The sequence below is a fragment of the Corvus brachyrhynchos genome, unplaced genomic scaffold (assembly GCF_000691975.1).
Source record: "Corvus brachyrhynchos isolate BGI_N302 unplaced genomic scaffold, ASM69197v1 scaffold26, whole genome shotgun sequence".
NCBI classification, from domain to species: domain Eukaryota; kingdom Metazoa; phylum Chordata; class Aves; order Passeriformes; family Corvidae; genus Corvus; species Corvus brachyrhynchos.
Window position 1 is genome coordinate 4729897 of NW_008239324.1, and position 19136 is coordinate 4749032.

The following is a 19136-nucleotide window of genomic DNA, read 5'->3' on the forward strand; positions in this document are numbered from 1 at the left end:
CCCTGCCGCGCCCCCCGCAGAGCCGGGAGCCAGCGGCGCGGTGGGGACCGGCCGGTGAGGAGAGGAGCCCCCGGCCTGGGGACCCTCGCTTGAGGGAGGGGGTTGTTGGCGCTGGGCAGAGCGAGAGCAGGTCGGCCCCAGAGCTCGCTGCTGCGGCGGTCTCGGGGCTCCGTTCAGCTGAGAGGTGTTGCTGCTGGGAGCTGAACAGCACCGACCTCCGCGACACAAATGTCCCCCCTTACTAGGAGTACTTGGAATGTTTCCCAGGCATCTCGCTGGTCTGAGTGGAAGGGACTGTCAGGCCGCTCTGAGATCAGTGCCGTGTTCACCCTTTACACAAACTTTTCACTCTCATTTGTATGTGAAATGGGATCACAAATATCTCTCCTAAAGCGGTTGTAATTTTTCTCTCTGTGCTTTGAACTGTTATACATCTCAGCTCAGAGTTCAGCGGGCTCCCTTCTGCCTGTGAGAGTATTAGCAGCAGGCTCAGGAGTCAGCTGGATAGTGTTCCCACTCTCCTGTAGCTTAGGCTCTCTCTCATCCCCCTTTTTGAACCTACCATAGTGTTTCAGCCAAACGCGGTGAGGTAACGGTCTGAAGGAGGCTGAGACGTGAATGCTTTTCCAAAAGATCTTAGCCTCTGGGTAGAGGACAGAATTAGGCCTCTCTTGTACTCCCTTCGAGGGAAAGGCAGGACAGGAATAACATAATTTCTAAATGTCCTGAGACTCAGGCGGGATGTGCTGAAAAAATGGCCAAAAGGAAGAGAGGCTGGGTGTGGGATTGTTGTAGGAGGGCTGTAGAGGCACATGAGATGATGAAACAAACCTCTAAGAAGGCAGCTTCATTAGCTTTGCTATCTGTAGAGAAACTTCTCATTAATTGGAATAGTTTCTCTTGTTTCTGGAGCGCTAGCACATTCCTGAATTCTAATTCTTATAAGAAAATTACATTTTTCGTTCATAGTGCAGTATTGTACTTGAAAGACTGAAAGGAGAACTCGTTGCAGGGATGGGAAAGATGGGGAACACTCATTTCATAAGCAGTTTCTGAACTGAAAGGATATGTTGTGGTTGAGAAATGGTTGGAATTGTTGCTCAAGGTGACTTGACTTTCTCCTGAAGCAGCTTCTCCTGCTGGTTGAAGCCAAGGAGTTACTGACAGAGTATGGATTATTTCTTTTCATTCTTCTTCTTACCTATTAATTCTCTTTTTCCCTTCTCTGTCAACTCCAGTGCACAAGAAGGCAGTTGGGAGGAAAAGGAGCAAGTGGGCAGGAAGTTCACAGAAGGAACCTGTAGTGGTTCTCAGCAGAAATCACTGCTTGGGTCACAGCAAATAAACTTGAAAAGACTGACATAGTAAGGGGAAGAAGAAGGGTACATATGTTAGCTGAAAGTCTCTGAAACTCCTGTTAGGATGCCAGGGGAGAGGAATAGGGGAGCCTTCAAGTTTGGCAGTACCAGGTGTAGGTAGCTGTGAGCAGTGTTGCGTTCCCCTAGCTCCTGTCCAGGCGCGTGCCAAGAAACACTCCCTGCTCTAAAGAGTTTACAACTGTCACAATACTTTTTAAATTCTGCTGGGTTTGGTGATTGTGAAAATGTAATCCACTACTCAGTCTGTCTCTCTTGACACAGTTTCTCCCAGTTTTGGCAAACTTCATCCAATGCTTCAGTAGCTGTTGCCAAAGCATGGACCTGCCTGCTGGGACATGGAGACGGGCTGTCAGTGCCACTGGGCTGTTGAGGAGCGTCCCTGTTGGTGATGGGCAGGATCCTTCAATCCATGCAGAGATCTCTGCTGATAACCAGGTGTTATGTGGGCTTACCCTGCTCGTGGTGTTTATCAGGGCAGTGTTCTGTTCAGTACAGGCTGGCATCTCCTGGTGCAGCTGATGGTGGGAGCAGGAAGAGTTCAGTGTCTCAGCTCTGACTGCTTGTGCTCTTTGAAAAGGTAATGAATACAAACACTCTTCTTTGCCTTAGAGGCCTGGATCTACCAGTCTGGCTTAACCTTTTGGTTTAGTTCATGTTCTTACTGAACAGAGCTTCTTCCCTTCTTTTATTCCTCCAGGATTGTGCACAGGTAGCAGGTGTGCTTATCTGGGTTCCACTAACACAGAATGAGCTGTGCCCATTTCTGAACTTGAGTGTACTGTTGTTGGGCCCATCAGCCTCTGGGGAGTGTTTCCTCCTTTCTTTTTCCCATGGAGCAAGCATCACCATCCTGCTGTCTGTAAAAGAGCAGCACTGCTTACATGAGACACTGCTGTGGATGCAAATAGAGCAAAGCACATACCATCTTTCTCTAGGAGACTGGATGCTTTTTTCTGTGGGGAATATTTTCCTGCTTTTGGTCACAAAGAATAAAGTGCTGTCAGGGGGAGTAGCTGCAACTGGACAAGTACCCACCATATGCTGTGGGAATAAGGGGCACATCTTAATGTTGTGACAGCAAGCACAGCACCAATGTGAGGTGGTTGCAGGATCACTTTCCCTGACCTGAATTTCCTTGTGCTGTGTGAGTGTTGCTGCTTTTTCTTCATGCAGTGCAGGTACACTGAGGTGAGTGCCCAAATTGCCCCTGCATTGGGGTACCCTGTCACTGCACATTTCTGTGTCCATAATGACTCTTTATAAACAGCAAGTTTAAAATACTCTTCTGGCAAATGAATAGTTGCAGATTTGTTTTAGGCAGCAGCACGCACCCTGATCTGTTGAAGCTTATTCAGTAGCAGAAAGGTTGTCTTACTTCGGAAGGATGTGCCTCTTGCTCACAGTTATGTTTAGGTTTGTTACATGTGCCAGTGACGGGAGAGATTCTGGTCCTGGGAGCAGCCATTTTGCAAGAGCTGAGCAGCCGTTGTTACCTGGCAACAGTATACGAAATTTGGGTTTCAAAACCAGTGAAAATTTCAAGCGAGGATTTGCTGAGACAGGCAGCTTTGCCTTGGGTGTGCAGATGGAGGGGCCTTGCTCTCCAGTGGGGGTCATCAAATATTTGCCTTGCTAGTGAAGAAGAAGAGTCCCCTTCACCCCCTGTTACATCTGTCTCCTCCTAAAGTCTTCAGAAGGCATGGAAGCCACCAAGCAGCTTGTGCTAGGCCAGATGTGCAAAGTCAGGGCACACACACTCTTCAAAGCACAGCTGGGGCTCTGAAAAAATGGCTGCTTTACACAAAATTTGAGTGCTATAAACTTCTATGTGATTGTTCAACCAAGGGAAAAATATGGGAATCCCATAGGCACAGCTGCAGTTTCCTAGCAAAGTTACTTAAACACCTGGACTTCAAGGTCAGGTCACGCAATCAGAAGCCAGTTTTGGAAAGTAACAAATGCATGATTTCCAGCCAGCCCCAAATGTTGCAGCTGATCCCTGCACTGCTGGATTTCAGCGGTCTCTCTGCAGGCGTGAGGGTTAGAAGTGACCTGTCAAGAACCTTTTGGTCTGGCACTTGATTCAGTAAACCTGAATTACCAGCTTAGTCTTTCTGATCTAAGGCTATTTGCTCCTTGAGCCTGGTAAGTTCCTTGAAACCTGTTCTTTGGTGTTTCTCTGATGTGCTAGAATGGCTTGTGTAAGAAAAAGAGCTGTTTCACTCAATGTGTGGAGGTGAGTTTCTCATCCCATGGGAGGTCTCTTACACATCCTTTTCATAGAGCACTTTTCCCGACCTGTTCAGCATATTCTACCTGACAGACCAAAGCAGCATCTGGGGGTGGTGTATTTCACACAGTGCTGTTTCTTTTAAATGCATGTTGGGCACAGCTGGTCATGCTTTTCCTCAGGTTCGGTGAATGAGAACCAGAGACCATCAAATTCGTATAACGGGGACCTGAATGGGCTGCTGGTGCCTGATCCCCTTGGGAGCGGAGATGGACCTGCTTTGGCCAAGCCAGTGCATCGCAGCATCTCTCTAGGAGCCCTGCAGGAGAAACAAGTCATGTAAGTTTTGTCAAAGAAATGCTGAGAGTGAATAGAAAACAGCTCAAATTTGGTTCTCTTGAGCGTGGACTTGTGTGCTGGGAATCTGACAATGGGTTTTATGTTGAATTCAGGTGGCAGTTGTGGGCCAGTGCTCTTGGTTAGAGCTTTTATAGCTTTTGTGAGGCTGACGCCTGGAATCTGCCATCCTTGCAGCTCAGGAACTGAAGAATATCTGCAGAGTTGTTCAGAGGAGGGGAACAGGACTGTACATGGTAAAAATTGCAGGTCAGGGCAATGTAAATCATCAGGGCTCTGGTTGAAACTTGTGGTTCCCCTGTAGATGCCCAGCAGGACTCCTTCAGGGACCCAAGCCACCTGAGGTGTTGCAGAGCTCATGGAAGTAGCTTTTGCTTGGGTTCTCTGGTGATGGTTTTGAGAGAGGATGCCATGAGAACCACAAGCAGTATGCACTGTTTTGTTGATGAGGTTCAACTGGTTGGTTTTGGTTTCTTTGCACCTTCCAGTGTTGGGGACTTGAATCAAATGTAGGTCTGTGCTCAAGTCAAATGAACTGAAGGTTTTTAAGCTCAACAAAGCAGGTGTCTGACTCTCTCAAACCCGTGACACATAGGGAAGGAAGACTCAGCTGTTTTCAGTTGTTCGGCTCAAGCTCTTAGATGCACAAATCCTGCTGTGTTGCTGTTAAAATTATGAATTTAACATAAAATGTTAAATATTCTGTTCCTTTGAGTCTTGTCTGATTTTTTCCCCTTCTTTGGTTTGTTTTTTTTTTTTAAGCTGCCTCTCTGGTGACGACAGCTCCACTTGCTTAGTGATATCAGCAAAAGATGTGGAGATAGTGGCCAGCAGTGATTCCAGCATCACCAGTAAGGCCAGAGGGAGTAACAAGGTAAGAAGCAAGAGAAAGGTGTGTCTCATGGTCTGTCTCTTTTTTAGTCACATCAGCTCATGCTTGAATATTTTTAAACAGAAATAAGTATCTTTTTTTTTGTGTCACAGGAGCTTGTAATTAGGTAGAAGTTTGTCAAAGAGTTTAACAAGGGGAAAAAAGTTGGAACAGTATCTTGTAACTGATTGTTCCTGTTATTCCAGAGTCTGGCCAAGTTATTCTCTAATTTTCAGAAGTCCACGATCTAAGCTGTAGGCTCCTGGGGAAGTGTCCTTTCTCCACAAGCAAGATTTTTCTGCTGATTGTTTTCTCTCTGGACCCTGAAGGGAGGGTTTCCCTGGCTGCTTTGCTGGTGTCAGTCCTGCTGAGGGCTCTGGCCAGCAGGTCAGAGCTGCAAGAACCAATATGCTGAAATTAGAGCTGGTACTGAGCAGAGAACTAAGTCATGCTCAGAACAAATGCTAATGATTAGGAGAGAGACCTCTGGTCTTGATCTGCTCAGCCCTTTTCAACTTTATTCCTTAATTTTCCATTTTGTGTTTTTCCATTTTCCATTCCAAGTTGTTGCTTAGTGTGCAGTGAACTAAGGGACCACAAAGATGGAAAAGATAATTCCAGACATTTCTCATGTTTTGTTTTCTTTCTCCTGAACAGGTGAAAATACAGCCTGTTGCTAGATATGACTGGGAGCAGAAATACTATTATGGCAATCTGATAGCTGTTTCAAACTCTTACCTGGCTTATGCCATTAGAGGTGAGATACCTTCTTGTTTTGGATGTGATTTGTATTCTTTTGCTCTTTGTATCATTAAGAAAGGCAAAGTTTGCATCAGAACGATATAACTGGCACTAATTGAAACACACCTTGCAATACCCAGATCAGAGTGCTGTTGTAGAGGGAATATAAGCGAAGGTGAAGAGAAGAGTTTGTTATGTGGGAGAGTTAGAAATAAAAGAGAAGGACTCAGTGGGGATGCAGGAAAAGTTGAAGGACTACATTGGTTTTACTGGGGAGCTGATTATCAGATTCCTCCTCTAATTAAATATTTCTTCAGCAAACAAGCTGCTCTGTAGCTAAGCACAGAAACAGCCCCACGGTAATTTGAGCAGATAAGTGTTTGTGATGGATTTGCTTGCATAAATTTAGAGTTGAGTTTAAGGCTAAATTTAGAGGATCCAAAGAGCAGCGCAGATGCAGTGTCTTGTGGAGTAGAGAGAGAAAAGCTGAACAACACAGGGAAAGATTGTTTCGCAGCATATGGGAAAGAAAGTGACAGGATGAGAGGAAACGGTCTCAAGTTGTGCCAGGGAAGGTTTAAATTAGATATTAGGAAAAATTTTTTGCATGGAATGGATTCTAAAATGTTGGAACTGCCCTGCCCAGGGAAGTGGTGGAGTCACCATTCCTGGAAGTGTTCATAAAACATGTGGATATGACACTTGAGGCGATGGTTTAGTGGTGAACATGAGGGTGGTACTGGTTGGACTTGATGATCTTAAAGGTCTTTTCCAACCTTAACAGTTCTATGAAATGAATAGAGTTATCTATAGTGTCTCTTTCTGCTCTCATAGAAGCACAGAGTGTTTGTGTCTCTTTGTTCTCAGTTCTCACACCAGTTTGTCTGGTCTTTTAAGAAATCTACTACTCTGCTCTTGTGCCTTTTCCTAGCTGAGGTTACTGTAGAGTAGCTTAAGGATGTCTCACCCTTTTAAAAAATATTTTAAAAGCTTGGGTGCAGTAGCACTGGGAAGCTGAGTGGTTTGCTAGGGCTGGCGTGGGCATCAGGAAGTGGAAGCACCATGATCTCTGTAAATCCGCCTTCTTTGTAGTGATTGATGTCTGTGTGAAAAGGGGAAGCTGGAAACTTTGCTTAGTGTGCACGTGTTCTGAAGCACCTTCTTTTCAGTCATGCAAGCCAAAAAGCCGTGCTTTTTGTAGGGTGAATGTGCATGCCTTTTGCATTCCCCTTACAGAACGTGTGTGTGAGCTATCTGCCTCTCAGTGACTCCTTTTCTGCAGTAACTGAAAATTAAATTGCAAATAAAATTAATTGACTGTCACTGGAGGTCAGCCTTGGAGGTGCAGCGAGCTCGGGATGAAGGTTTAGGCCTGGCATTTAACAGAACCGTCTTTAATAAGGATAATCCTGGGAATTATGAGAAGTTTATGAGAGTTATGGGAAGTTTACAAGAATTATGCTGAGAAACCACAGACATAAATGGTGACTTCTCCCTCTCTCTGTCCTGCAGCTGCCAGCAATGGCTCCGCTATGGTGCGGGTGTTGAGCGTCAGCACTGCTGAGCGGACCTTGCTGAAGGGATTCACAGGAGGCGTGGCAGACCTGGCCTTTGCTCACCTCAACTCCAACCAGCTGGCCTGCCTGGACGAGGCTGGCAACCTTTTTGTCTGGCGCCTGGCCATGGATAAAGAAAAAATCCAGTATCTTGTCCAAATACACCCCCTGTCAGTCTCTGTGTAATGGTTAGATGTGAAGGCAACCTCAACATTGCCATTTAATTTGTAGCCTTTGCAGAACAGCAGCTTACAGGGGGAAGGTCGATAGTTCTGCCCCTTCCAGAGTATCAAATCAGTCAACTTTTACCTGCATTCAGCACAATCATTACTTGATATTGCATTGCTTGAATTCTAGGAGCACCTCAGTGCTTCTGGTCCAGGCAAGGTAGTCAGTGAGAAGGGTCAGTCTGTACCAGCTGGTCTTGGGCGTGGACAGTGTCACCTCAGCTGTGTGACAGAGGTTTGTCTTGCCTGGTTCTAGCTCTTTTCTTCAGTTACTTCTCTGGGGAAGAGGATGTAATACTTCCCTTTCACTCACTATCTTTCTTCCAAACCTGTCATCCTTTTGGTGGCCCTGAAATTTATTTTCAGTGTTCATTACCCTAAATATTTTCCTTTTAATTGCTAGGAGTGATTGCTCAGTACTTCTGGGAAATGTGTGAGGTATGTCACCTCAGAGTGTAGGTTTTTAATTTTAGTTGTGTACCATTGTTTCAAAAGCAACTGGAGCAAAGGTGGTAGTAGTTGTTGAAGACCTGATTTGTAGTGATGCAGTCGAGCACTCAGCTGGGGGAAATGTGGTAGCTCTTCTGTCTTTCTGTCATAGTGTTGCAATGCTAACAGAAATCATTTAATCATTAGCCGTCACATGGATTGCTCATTCAGATGTGGCTGTGTGCCCCTGTTGTGCTTATCCTGTCGCTGCAGGCTGCAAGAGAAAATTGTGAGAACCTATGAACTTTTATAAGCTGAAGGTCTTCTGTCAGTGAAGAAACTCTAGCTTGGCTGCTTTCTCAGCAGAATCCCTTTACCTGCTTTCTTTTTGAATCAATGGCCCAAAAAAATCTTGAGGTTTAACAGTATTAAAACAGCAGCCCAAGCCTGAACAGGTTATTGCTGGGCATTAGTAACAGAGCCAGAATGTTACATTTCTTAACCCTGGTGATCAGAGAGGAGATCTTGGTTAACATCAAGCGACCTGACAATACCCCACTGAACACCTTCCGAAGAATCATCTGGTGCCCTTTCATCCCAGATGATAACGAGGAGAGCGGGGAGGAGGGAAGTCAGACGTTGGCGTTGTTGCATGAGGACAGGGTAAGGAAACCCTACTTTGGAAACATTATCATTAGCAGGAAAAAAATTAATGGAGGAAAGAGCTGAGTTTGCAGTGGAATTGTAAAGGCTCCTGTATAGTCCATGTTGGGGATCCTCCTGTAAGGTGTTGGATTCCTCTCTTCCCAGGAGAGGTCATACTGATCATTCTCTGGGCCTCAGGGGGATAGAAGGGGATAACTTCTGCTCACCGTCAAATTCCAAGGACCACTTGAAACAGAGATAACACTTGTCTGTTCAGGGTGAGCCAGTACCCAGGGGAGGGGCTTGGTGGGCAGCAGATACAAATGCCAAGAGCAATTCTCTGAGATGTGCAGTGCCAGGAAAGCGTCTAATGGCCAAATTGGGTGGAAATGGGAAGGTTTGTGTCACATACTTGCCATTGGGCTGGTGTATCAGGATACAAGATAACGATCTAGGAAATTCTGCGGATCAAACCAGTGGTTGTAAAAATAAACCTGTGTTGCCTACATGTTTGTTTTCCAGGCAGAGGTGTGGGATTTGGACATCATCCGAACCAACAACAGCTCCTGGCCAGTGGAAGTGCCTGATATCAAAGAAGGTTTCATCGTGGTGAAAGGCCACAGCACGGTACAAACCTGTTTCGTTTGGTTTTCTTTGGGTTATAGTGTCTCAGGAGCTGCAGTTCTTAGGACAGTTGGCTGTAAAAAAACCAGTCGTGAAGCAATTATGATTGTGAAAAGCCAGAAAATCCCAAACCAAAATGAGCTCTATTCATAACATGAATAGCAGTAAGAACAGTGGCAGCAGCCATTGTACTTGAATTTGGTGTCTGGAAAAGGTGATGGTTTATTATTAGCAAGAAAGAGGGTGCCTGTCAATTGTTCTGTGAAGGGTTAAAATGCTTAGTGTTAGAAGCTGCCTGTTTCTGTTAAAAATCACTCTGGCCTTCTCTACTATCAGATTGTTAAGTCAAATTCTTGCTTGAGGATAGAGCTTTTTCTTCTTGTAAAGTAAAAAAAGCTATACAATTACTTTTCTGTGTCTCTTTCCCCCCTCTGTGTAGTGCCTGAGCGAGGGAGCACTTTCTCCAGATGGAACTGTGTTGGCCACAGCAAGCCATGATGGTTTTGTAAAATTCTGGCAGATCTATATTGAGGGACAGGACGAGCCAAGGTAACTGGAGAACTGGAAAACTAAAGATCTTGGAAAAAAGAGCAGTATTTTCTCTGGGAGAATTTCCTTGATACAGAATCATCTGTGATGGTCATTCTCAGGACGTTATGAAGATACAACTTAAATGTTTGTAATTTGTTGCTGAAAAATTGCATCACTGAATATTGTAGGCTTATGGAAAAAGCAGAGGGCTGTGTCTGGAAATGGGAGTTCTGTGCTTTGCACAGGCTGTAGTCAAACTCTTTTGCACTGTCCATGTAAATGCAGGAAGCTGCTCTGAGCTGTTCTTCTCAAGGTTGACTTCTTCTTGCATTGTACCCTTGTTAAGATACCAGGCCAAATGGCAACATAGGATTTTATTTACTTATTGGTAACAATATTTGTCTGCATGGGCTGTGATCTCCTTATTTTATATATAAGACTTGTAAAGAGCTACAAGTCACTAATGCTTTGTGGCTTCTGAGCACAAAGTTGTGTGTTCAGCGTCTGCATCCTCCTCATTTACCATTCCCTTCACACTTGGATGTTTTCTCTGATTTATTCCCAGGTGTCTTCACGAGTGGAAACCCCATGAAGGCAGACCTCTTTCCTGCCTGCTCTTTTGTGACAACCATAAAAAACAAGACCCAGAGTAAGTCCCCAATCCTGTGCTTGTACTATTAAAGTTTAACCGTGTTTTCTAACTCTGCCTTGCCTTGAGAGTTCCTTGTAACTGAATCATCCTTAAAAATTTTAGCTTTGTAGCAGAAATAAGTCCTGTCCTCTTCGTAGTAAATTTTCTAGTGATGGAGAAATAAATAAGACTCTGAAGCACAACCTAAAGTGACCTTAATCACAGTGCCAATTCTATGAAAGTAATGAGAATTCTAAATTGAGGGGTCCTCTCAGGTTTTATGGTATGTCAGTTTTAAATGGCCTGTTAATCCTCCCAAATTTCAACTGCAGTTGATGAAAATACAGCTTTTATTGTTACTGTTTCTTCAGTCAGTTGTGGCTTTAAGGTTTCTGAGGGGTGTAGTGGTTTCTAGTCTGCCTCAGAGCAGGAATTTTCTGGGAACTTTAAGCCACAGTTGGGTAAAATCAGCCATGGGCAGCTTGTGAGGAGCTTTTCTGGGAAGGACCAGATCTTCTTTAAGAGAACTTGTATCTGTTGTGCCTACAGGGTTCCCTTCTGGAGGTTTCTCATCACAGGAGCCGATCAGAACAGAGAACTGAAGATGTGGTGCACGGTGTCCTGGACCTGTCTGCAGACTGTCCGGTACGTGTTGGTGAATGCCCTTGAAGGGTGGGATTTAGGGGTACTGAATTTGTAAAGGTGATCCCTGATCTCCAATGGATTCTACTCCAGCCAAATTTGAGCTTCCTCCTTTGCCATTTCTCTCAGCTGTGCCAGACTGTCAGGTCAAGCTTTGGCAAGGCCAGGGAAGTTTATGCTTTTGTTATTTGTGTTACCAAGACCTGCTGTCTTTGCCTTGTTCTGTAAAGCATAGACATAGCTGTAGCATGAGGAGAGGCTGCACACCTTGAGTGTTTTCTTCTCTAGAAATTTTAGATATTCAATAACCAATCTAGGATTTTTTCGTATTAGTGCTTTTTCTGTTTAAACTATGAGAAGCTGCTATACTGATAGAGCTTAAGAAATTATCCAAGGCTTAAATGATTTTCCCTCTTTAAGTGAGAATACGACATAGAGCTGAGTGCTGCTTTTTCCACCTCATGCTACAGAAGGTCCAAAACCTGTGGAAAGGTTATTTTGATTTGGTAGATTTTTGGTTTTAAATCTGTAGCATTGACTCTTGTACTCCTATGAATGTGGAACATGTTAAGTACTGACAAAGTGTCATCTTTCATTTCAGTGTTCAGTATCCATAACTTGATCCTATTGTGTGATCTCCCAGCTGCTTTCTTAGCTGATGTCAGCACTGATTTCAACAAAGGTGTTTGTGTTCTAGTGGGTGGTTGCACTGTAATAGGGCTGTAAACTCTTTAAGGTTCTGTGGGATTTTTGGTATTTAGTGCAGTTTCATAGCAATCATGCTGGTTGGGCTAATCTGCCTTCTGTCTGCATCCCCTCCCTCTTATTTGTCTACGTAGCTTTTCTCCTGACATCTTCAGCTCCATGAATATTCTTCCCAGCCTAAAGGTCTGCCTGGACCTTTCTGCTGAATATCTGATTCTGAGTGATGTGCAGAGAAAAGTAAGTAGTTCATTTTATTGCTGCCTGTGGGCAATGGTGACAGAAGCAGAATTGGCCTTGTGTGTGACTGGTTCTGCTGCCTAGGTCTGGGATTTGCATGTTAGATAAAAATGCAGAGGTTGACTCAGCAATTTCACTGTTAGATGAAAATGGGTAACAATTCAGCTGAGTAATCCTGAGGAGCCTTAAGGATTACTTCTCACCCTTTGTAAAGCTCTGTAAAGCTCTCATTTGGAGATACTTCTGTCTGGCATGGTAGGATTGTGTTCTTGATCAGCATTGTCTTGCCTAAGAGTGTAGTGCTTGTGGTTCCCTTGAGTGTTCCATTTCAAATTTCAAGACCCAGGCTTTATTCCTCACGTCATCTCCCTTGTTCCAAAGCTAGTTTGGCTGCTGGGCTTTGTAGTCCCCACACATACACTTGGGCTGCTCTGAAAGCTCTGATTTACCGTTTCTGATTCTTCCAGGTCTTGTATGTGATGGAGCTGATGCAGAACCAAGAGGAGGGCAAGGCTTACTTTAGCTCCATCTCGGAGTTCCTCCTTACCCACCCAGTGCTAAGCTTTGGCATCCAGGCTGTGAGCCGCTGCCGGCTAAGGCACACTGAGGTGCTCCCAGCAGAAGAGGAGAATGACAGCTTGAGTGTAGGTAGGTGACAAAATTTGGCTGCTGTGTGGTCAGGATTTCTTTCCTGGCTGGTTGTGACTTTCTCGTGAAAGGCCGGTCGCTTCTCCCAAACAACAAGACAAGAGGAAATGGCCTCAGGTTGTGCCCAACGAGGTTTAGATTGGGTGTTAGGAAAAATTTCTTCACCAGGCTTAAGCTGGGTTGTCAAGCACTGGAATACAGGATTCAAGGTGTGGCCTCACCAGTGCTAAGTGCAGAGGGTGGTCACTGCCCTGGTCCTGCTGGCCACACTGTTGCTGACACAGGCTAGGATGCCAGTGGCCTTATTGGCCACCTGGGCACACGCTGGCTTATTTTAAGCTACTCTCAACCAGCACCCGCAGGCCTTTCCCAATGGGCAGCTTTGCAGCCACTCTGCCCAGCCCTTGGTGCTGCAGGGGGTTGTTGTGATCCAAGCACAGGACCTGCCACTTGGCCTTGTTGAACCTCACACAGTTGGCCTCAGCCCATCAATCCAGCCTGTCCAGATCTCTCCAGCCCTTCCTGCCCTCCAGCAGATATCCCTCCCCAACGTGGTGCACAGCATCACCAGACAGTCAAGGGACGGGATTGTCCTGCTCTGCTCTGCACTGGTGTGGCCTTAACTTGAGTCCCATGTGCAGTTTTGGGCACCACAATATAAAAAAAGATACTAACCTGTTAGAGAGTGTCCAAAGGAGGGCTATGAGGATGGTGAAGGGGAAGCTGTATGAGGAGTGGCTGAGGTCATTTGGTCTGTTCAGCCTGGAGAAGAAGAGACTGAGGGAAGATCTCATTGCAGTCCTCCAGCATCCTCACAAGGGGCAGGCAATGATCTTTTCAATCTCATGACCAGCGACAGGATTCACAGAAATGGCACGAAGCTGAGTCAGAGGAGGTTTAGGTTGGATATCAGGAAAAAGTTTTTCACCCAGAGGGTGGTTGGGCACAGGAACAGGCTCTCTGAGGCGTGGTCATAGCACCAAGCCTGTCTGAATTCAAGAAGCATTTGGACAATTCTTCCAGGCACGTGCAGTGATTCTTGGGGTGTTCTGTGCAGGGCCAGGGGTTGGACTCAATGATCCTCGTGGGCCCCATCCAGCTCAGGATATTCTATGATTCTGTGGAGTTGTCTGCAAACTTACTGAGAGTGCTGTGGATGCCCTTGTCCAGATCATTGATAAAGAAAATCTGTATGGTGCCTGTTCTTTGCTATCAGTTGATCCTGCTGTGATGCTTTTGTAGTACTTTGTGTGTAGTTTCCATGCAACTTCATGTTTTACCTTTGTCTCCTTTCCAGAAGGTGCTCAGGGCTCCGGGGCTGTTGAATCAGCAGCAGGCGTGCTGATAAAACTCTTCTGTGTGCACACCAAGTGAGTATGTGTGTGCAGCTGTGATTGTCCTAACCCTGCAGTGACCTGTAGAAATTTAACTTACTTAAATCCTTTTGCTCATAACAAAAGCTCCTTGGCCCCATAGAAATTTCTGGCTGTATGGCCTTACCAGGAGGTAGCCCTTAATGGTGTGACAAGCTTACCTATCTGTGGCCATGAGTGATTTAAGAATGGTGCTCACACACAAGTGCTGGGAAACATCTCAAATGCCCTGGTTGTCAGAACTGGGTGACACGGCTGAGTGAGGATCAGCTTCTGTTGCTTCAGTGACAGGCAGAAAACACTGAAGCATTTTCCAAGGGAATTAGTTCAGTGAAGAGAAATCTTCTGAGCCTTAAGACTTCTCTTGCTGGTTCTTAAGCTGATCAGAGATGCTTGTTTCTTTCCAGGGCCCTACAGGATGTGCAGATTAGATTCCAACCTCTTCATAGCCCTGACACAAGTGCTTCCATGCCTTCCCATGGCTCTCATGAAGAATTTGGTGAGCATGTGTGTTAAATTGGTCTTCAGTGTTGCTGAGCCTTTAAAGATTGTTGGTGGGAAGAGCAGGAGGGTGGTTTTGGCTATCTCTTTGTACTGCAGTGGTGTCATTGCATAAGGGGCTCTGAAAACAGAGTAGCAGTGAAGCAGAAAGCTGGTTAGACCCTAGTTGTGAGTATGGAGTTTGGGATGTGTTAGACCAGGAGTGCTAATGCTTTGTGCATGCTTGAGTTCACCTTCCTGGGTGATTTGGCACTTGTGCAAGAAACTTGAGGTTTATCTCTTGTCAGGTGGAAGAGATCAGAGTGACAGCAGAGCTGTGGGAGTAGAGGGGACTGGGCTCTCTGTGATGTGCTCTTTCAGCCCATTCACCATTCTGGGATGTGGCAGTTAAAATGGCCTTGCTTTTAGGGAAGAAAGGAAGCTTGGACATTTTATTATCAAAGCCTGATAAAATCCACTCTGGCATACAAAGAGGAAGCATAACACAAGATTTGCTTTGCCCTAAGCTTTGACTGGGATGTTGCAGGGTTTTTGCTTGTTCTTTTTGGAATCAAGCATGACATGCAATGGCATAAGTTCATACTTTGTAGAATTAAAGCTTTAGTTTTGGAGGGAAGTTCCAAACTGATTTTTATCTCTCTCTGGAAGCCTTTCCAGACCACATGGCTGATCTGAGCACAGAAGGGCTGGGATCTGAAAAGGAATCTGTGCATGGCTCCCAACCAGACCTGCGGCGCATTGCTGACCTGCCTGTGCCAGCAGACTTCCTTTCTCTCTCCAATGATGCTAAACCCAAGCTGATGACTCCAGATGCATTCATGACACCAAGTACTTCTCTTCAACAGGTAATCAGAGATCAGCACTGTTATGGTGATGTAAGGGATGGGAGTGGGTTTTGGTACTTTTGGGCATGCTTTCCAGGCTGTAGTGATTCTCATAAGCTCTGCTAGCTGAATGCTGAGCACACAGGAAGCTCTGCATGTAACTGACTGAGCAGAGACATGTTGGCACATCTGAAATGCTAAGCTGGCCTAAGCTTGTGTTGTCAGTGCTGCGTTTAGCTGCAAAACTGCTGATGTAGCTGTGCTTTGTAGAAATACGGCTTTGCTAAATAACTGTATCTAAGCTGGGAGACTGCCCTTACTGGTTTACACATGTTGTTTGGGGTTATGATGTGACTGTAATGGAAGAAAATATGCCACCTCTGCACATCCTGTCTGATGGGGTCCTGTGGGAACACAGATCTGAAATGATCAGATAGGTAAATGGGATTGTTCAGACTTGGGAGACCCTGCTGGAGTACCCCGCTCTCTGCCATAAGCCCTCTGCCTCTGCACTGGTGATGTCACTTTGTTTGGGGACAGCAGTCCCTTGATAAAAGCAGCCATGGTTCATATGATGAGGATGTTTTGGGACTTGCCTTCAACAAGCACCTTAGCAGTACAATTCAACCTGTGGGGATGTTTTCTATTCCCTCTTCACCAAAGACTCTAGGAGTCTTTCTTTCTCAGGTTGAGTTGTGTGGTTGCCCTCTGTCCCATCCTGACTGCTGTGTGTTTCCTTACAGATTGCTGTCTCTTCTGGCAGCAGTGTCAGTTCCCTGACTGCAGTCACAGCCATGAGCAGCACTTCTGTCACGGATACCTCTCTGCCCAGGTAAATAGCACATGAGTTAAATAATACATCTGCAGCTGAACTGATACAGGCCTTTGGGATAGCACAGAGCTGTAGCATGCCTTGTAGGAGAGGAGATTGTAACCAGAGTTAGAAACTGGCCTGTGTCCCAATGTCCCTATATAGGCAGCTGTTTGCATCCATAATGCTGCTTGGAACATGCCTGTTGTCATCTAGGGGCCAACAAGAGTGTTTCATGTGTGCCTCATAGGGATTCTGTTATTGCAGCTCAGTTTTGTTGCTCTACATGCTTTCCCCAAAGGCCCATTGTTGTTTACAGGTAAGACAACACTGCAGCCACCAAGGACAGCGAGAGAATTGGGACTGGTAGGAAAATCTTACAGTGTGACAGTGGGTTGGGCTGCATAACAGGCAAGAACTTCACTTCTGGGGTTGGGAAAAGGAGAGAGACCTGTCTCATAGTGTCCTGTTTCTCCCTGAACTCTGTAGAGTGTGCACTGGAGGTACAATTGGTCCCTTCTCTCACTGACCCCTTGAATTCGAAGAGATTGCAATGCTCCTTTTTTTCTTTTTTGTTGTTTCCACCTGGTATCTCTCTGGGCTGTGTGGGGACTAGAAGATGCAGGTACTTATTGAGAGGGAGTAGCTGACCGTGGAAAGAGCAAGGGCTCCTCCACTGACCTTTGTACCCCATCTCCTCACCTTGAGTGTTTCATGCAGATCAATCATTTCTTTGGGCTTCTTGATTTGGTGGTGTCTGTTTCTGCAGAGCATCGGAAGACTTGACTGTGAGCCCCAAGATGCAGCTGGACACCAGCCTCACGCTGAGCAGCAGCAGCAGCAGTCTCCAGACCAGTCCTAGGAGTCACTCTGTTCTTATCCCAGGCCTCCCTGACAAGCTAACACCAAAGGCACCTGTTCCAGTAAGGCTCCAAATGCTGCTCCCTTCCTTCTCATGGGCCAGGGAAATTCTATGGGCCTGTACAAGCTGAAATTGTTCAGCCTGGAGAAAAAAAGGCTCTGAGGAGTGGAGTGGCCTTTCAGTGCTTAAAAGAAATGAAGAGTGACTTTTTACGTAGGCAGAAAGGGATAGGGCATGGCAGAATGATTTTAAACTAGAAAAGGGGAGATTTAGGTTAGATGTTAGGAGGAAATTCTTTATTCAGAGGGTGGTGAGGCACTGACACAGACTTCCCAGGGAAGTCCCATCCCTGAAAGTGTTCAAGGCGGGTTGGATGGGGCTTTGAGCAACCTCGTCTAGTGGAAGGTGTCCCTGCCTATGGCAGTGGGGTTGGAATGAGATGAGCTTTAACCTCCTTTGCAACCCAAAGCTATCTAGGATTCTCTGAAATTACACTTATTTGGATGTTAACAGGGACAGTGTGTGCCCTTTGGAAAACACAGCTGCTGGCACAGACCTGCAGCCCAGTTTACTCAGCCATGTTGATGGAACTTGTCCATGTATAGAACAGCATGTCTCTGAAAACCAGAGACAGCTCTAGCTCGTGCTGTCACTATCCCAGTGGCTGGATGTGGTCAGCCTTTGTGTTAGGAGACAATGCTACCTGGAAAGGTTTATCCTGCTTTTTGTCTGATGTGTCTGAAATAGCGATTTCCTATCCCTAAATTTTAATTTCCAGGTGTTGTGTAAAATGGATCATGACCAAAGCTTGAGATTGAAATAAGTTTTCAGTCCAGGAGATATTCAGTGTTAAAATTAATGTTTTCCCTCAAAGAGGAGGGAGTCTGGAGCAGAGCAGGGAGGTAGAACTACTGTTACATTTTCTTTTGAAAGTGAGTTCAGACTAGCGTTGCCTTAAGTGTGGTGTTAGCCCAGCTGAGAGTCCACTACAAGTCCTGGCACCGTTTTCCATCTGATGAAGGAGTGGGAGCCAGGGATCACATGAGGAAAGGATACAGCAGGCTGTTTCCAGAGGCAGTTTGGTCTAAGGCACCAGAGGTTCTTGGGGTGTCTCCACATTACCCTAAAGGCTCTTGTTTGATTTTTGTTTTCAGGTCACACCAGGAAACTCCTCTCTAGCACTGGAACTGCAGGAAGTGGAGCCCTTGGTGGTGCCCCAGGCTTCTCCCACCCGTGAGCGCTCCCCAGATGTCATTTCCTCTTCTTCCACAGCCATGTCCCAGGATATCCCAGAGATTGCTTCCGAGACCCTGCAGCGCAGCTTTGCGGCGGCTCCGTCCGGGCTCCCTGGGGAGGTGCTGGAGCCCAGTCACCATGCAGACAGTATGGCCTCAGCAGCCTCAGCCCTGCATTTGCTGTCTCCCAGGAACCGCCACAACTCCGAGCACAGCCACCACTCTTTGGACATGCCTCCAGTGGAGGTGGACAGACTGAATGCTCCATCATTACTGGAGACTGCTTTAACTCAGGAAAATGCATCTTCTGACAGTGTTGTGAGTCAGCCATGGCCAGCAGCTCCTGACATAACCCGGGAAACCAGGAACAGCATGGCAGACAGGTAATCACATGGGTTTGTCTGGCACTGGGCAGTTTGTTTGCACTTGCCAAATGGGCAGCTTGGTGAAAAGCTCTTACATTGTGATTAATCCAGAGCAGTTCTCCATCCCTCTGTCCCTTAAAGGATCTGATGAGTCAGTCTTCCTGTGTGCTTGGTCTGTAGGCTGTGTCCTGAACTTCCTAGGCCACCTCTAACAATTTTTGCTCTCTGACACCCTTTGCAGCATAAATGATCTCTGTTAAGAAGGTGAAAAGTCTACTTTATTGGCCTTCATGTTCACCTGGAGACTTGAGCTACCTTTTTTTTGTGTGTGCGCTCTGGAAATCAAGCCAGTACAAGCTAAGTTCTGCCCCAGGTGATGCATTCCTGAAGGCTTTTGTTGAATCGATTAGCACATAACTGACAGGTTTGGTTATAGGTTAATTGTACATCTCTCTTCTAGGATTGGCTCTGTGCAGCTAGTGTTATAAATAAATAAAGTACTTTAGCAGTCAGAAAATAAATGGCAGTGGAGCAGGAATGAAGAATGGTGCACCATCACTTAGGCTGCTTAGAAGGAGTAATCTGTTATGCTGGACCAGTGCTGGATTTCATCACAGAATTAGCATCCCTGTCTTGTAGTGGGATGAGAACAGCGAGATGCATCTGGCATTTCCAGAGTCTGCTTAGACTGGGGCTACATGCACCATGAGAA

At 45.9% G+C, this 19136-nt stretch overlaps 1 protein-coding gene across 1 annotated transcript in view; it reads left to right on the plus strand.

Moving 5' to 3' along the window:
* Positions 1 to 3739: 3739 nt before the first annotated feature.
* EDC4 (enhancer of mRNA decapping 4) overlaps positions 3740 to 19136 on the plus strand; it is a 29614-nt gene continuing 14217 nt past the window's right edge. The window contains 17 exon segments of the mRNA XM_017740881.1: positions 3740 to 3948; positions 4729 to 4840; positions 5495 to 5594; positions 7091 to 7280; positions 8306 to 8453; positions 8958 to 9062; positions 9499 to 9608; positions 10156 to 10239; positions 10771 to 10866; positions 11703 to 11805; positions 12273 to 12453; positions 13751 to 13823; positions 14234 to 14325; positions 14976 to 15172; positions 15895 to 15983; positions 16732 to 16885; positions 17979 to 18442. Coding sequence (XP_017596370.1) covers positions 3755 to 3948; positions 4729 to 4840; positions 5495 to 5594; positions 7091 to 7280; positions 8306 to 8453; positions 8958 to 9062; positions 9499 to 9608; positions 10156 to 10239; positions 10771 to 10866; positions 11703 to 11805; positions 12273 to 12453; positions 13751 to 13823; positions 14234 to 14325; positions 14976 to 15172; positions 15895 to 15983; positions 16732 to 16885; positions 17979 to 18442 — 2492 coding nt within the window. The 5' untranslated portion in view covers positions 3740 to 3754.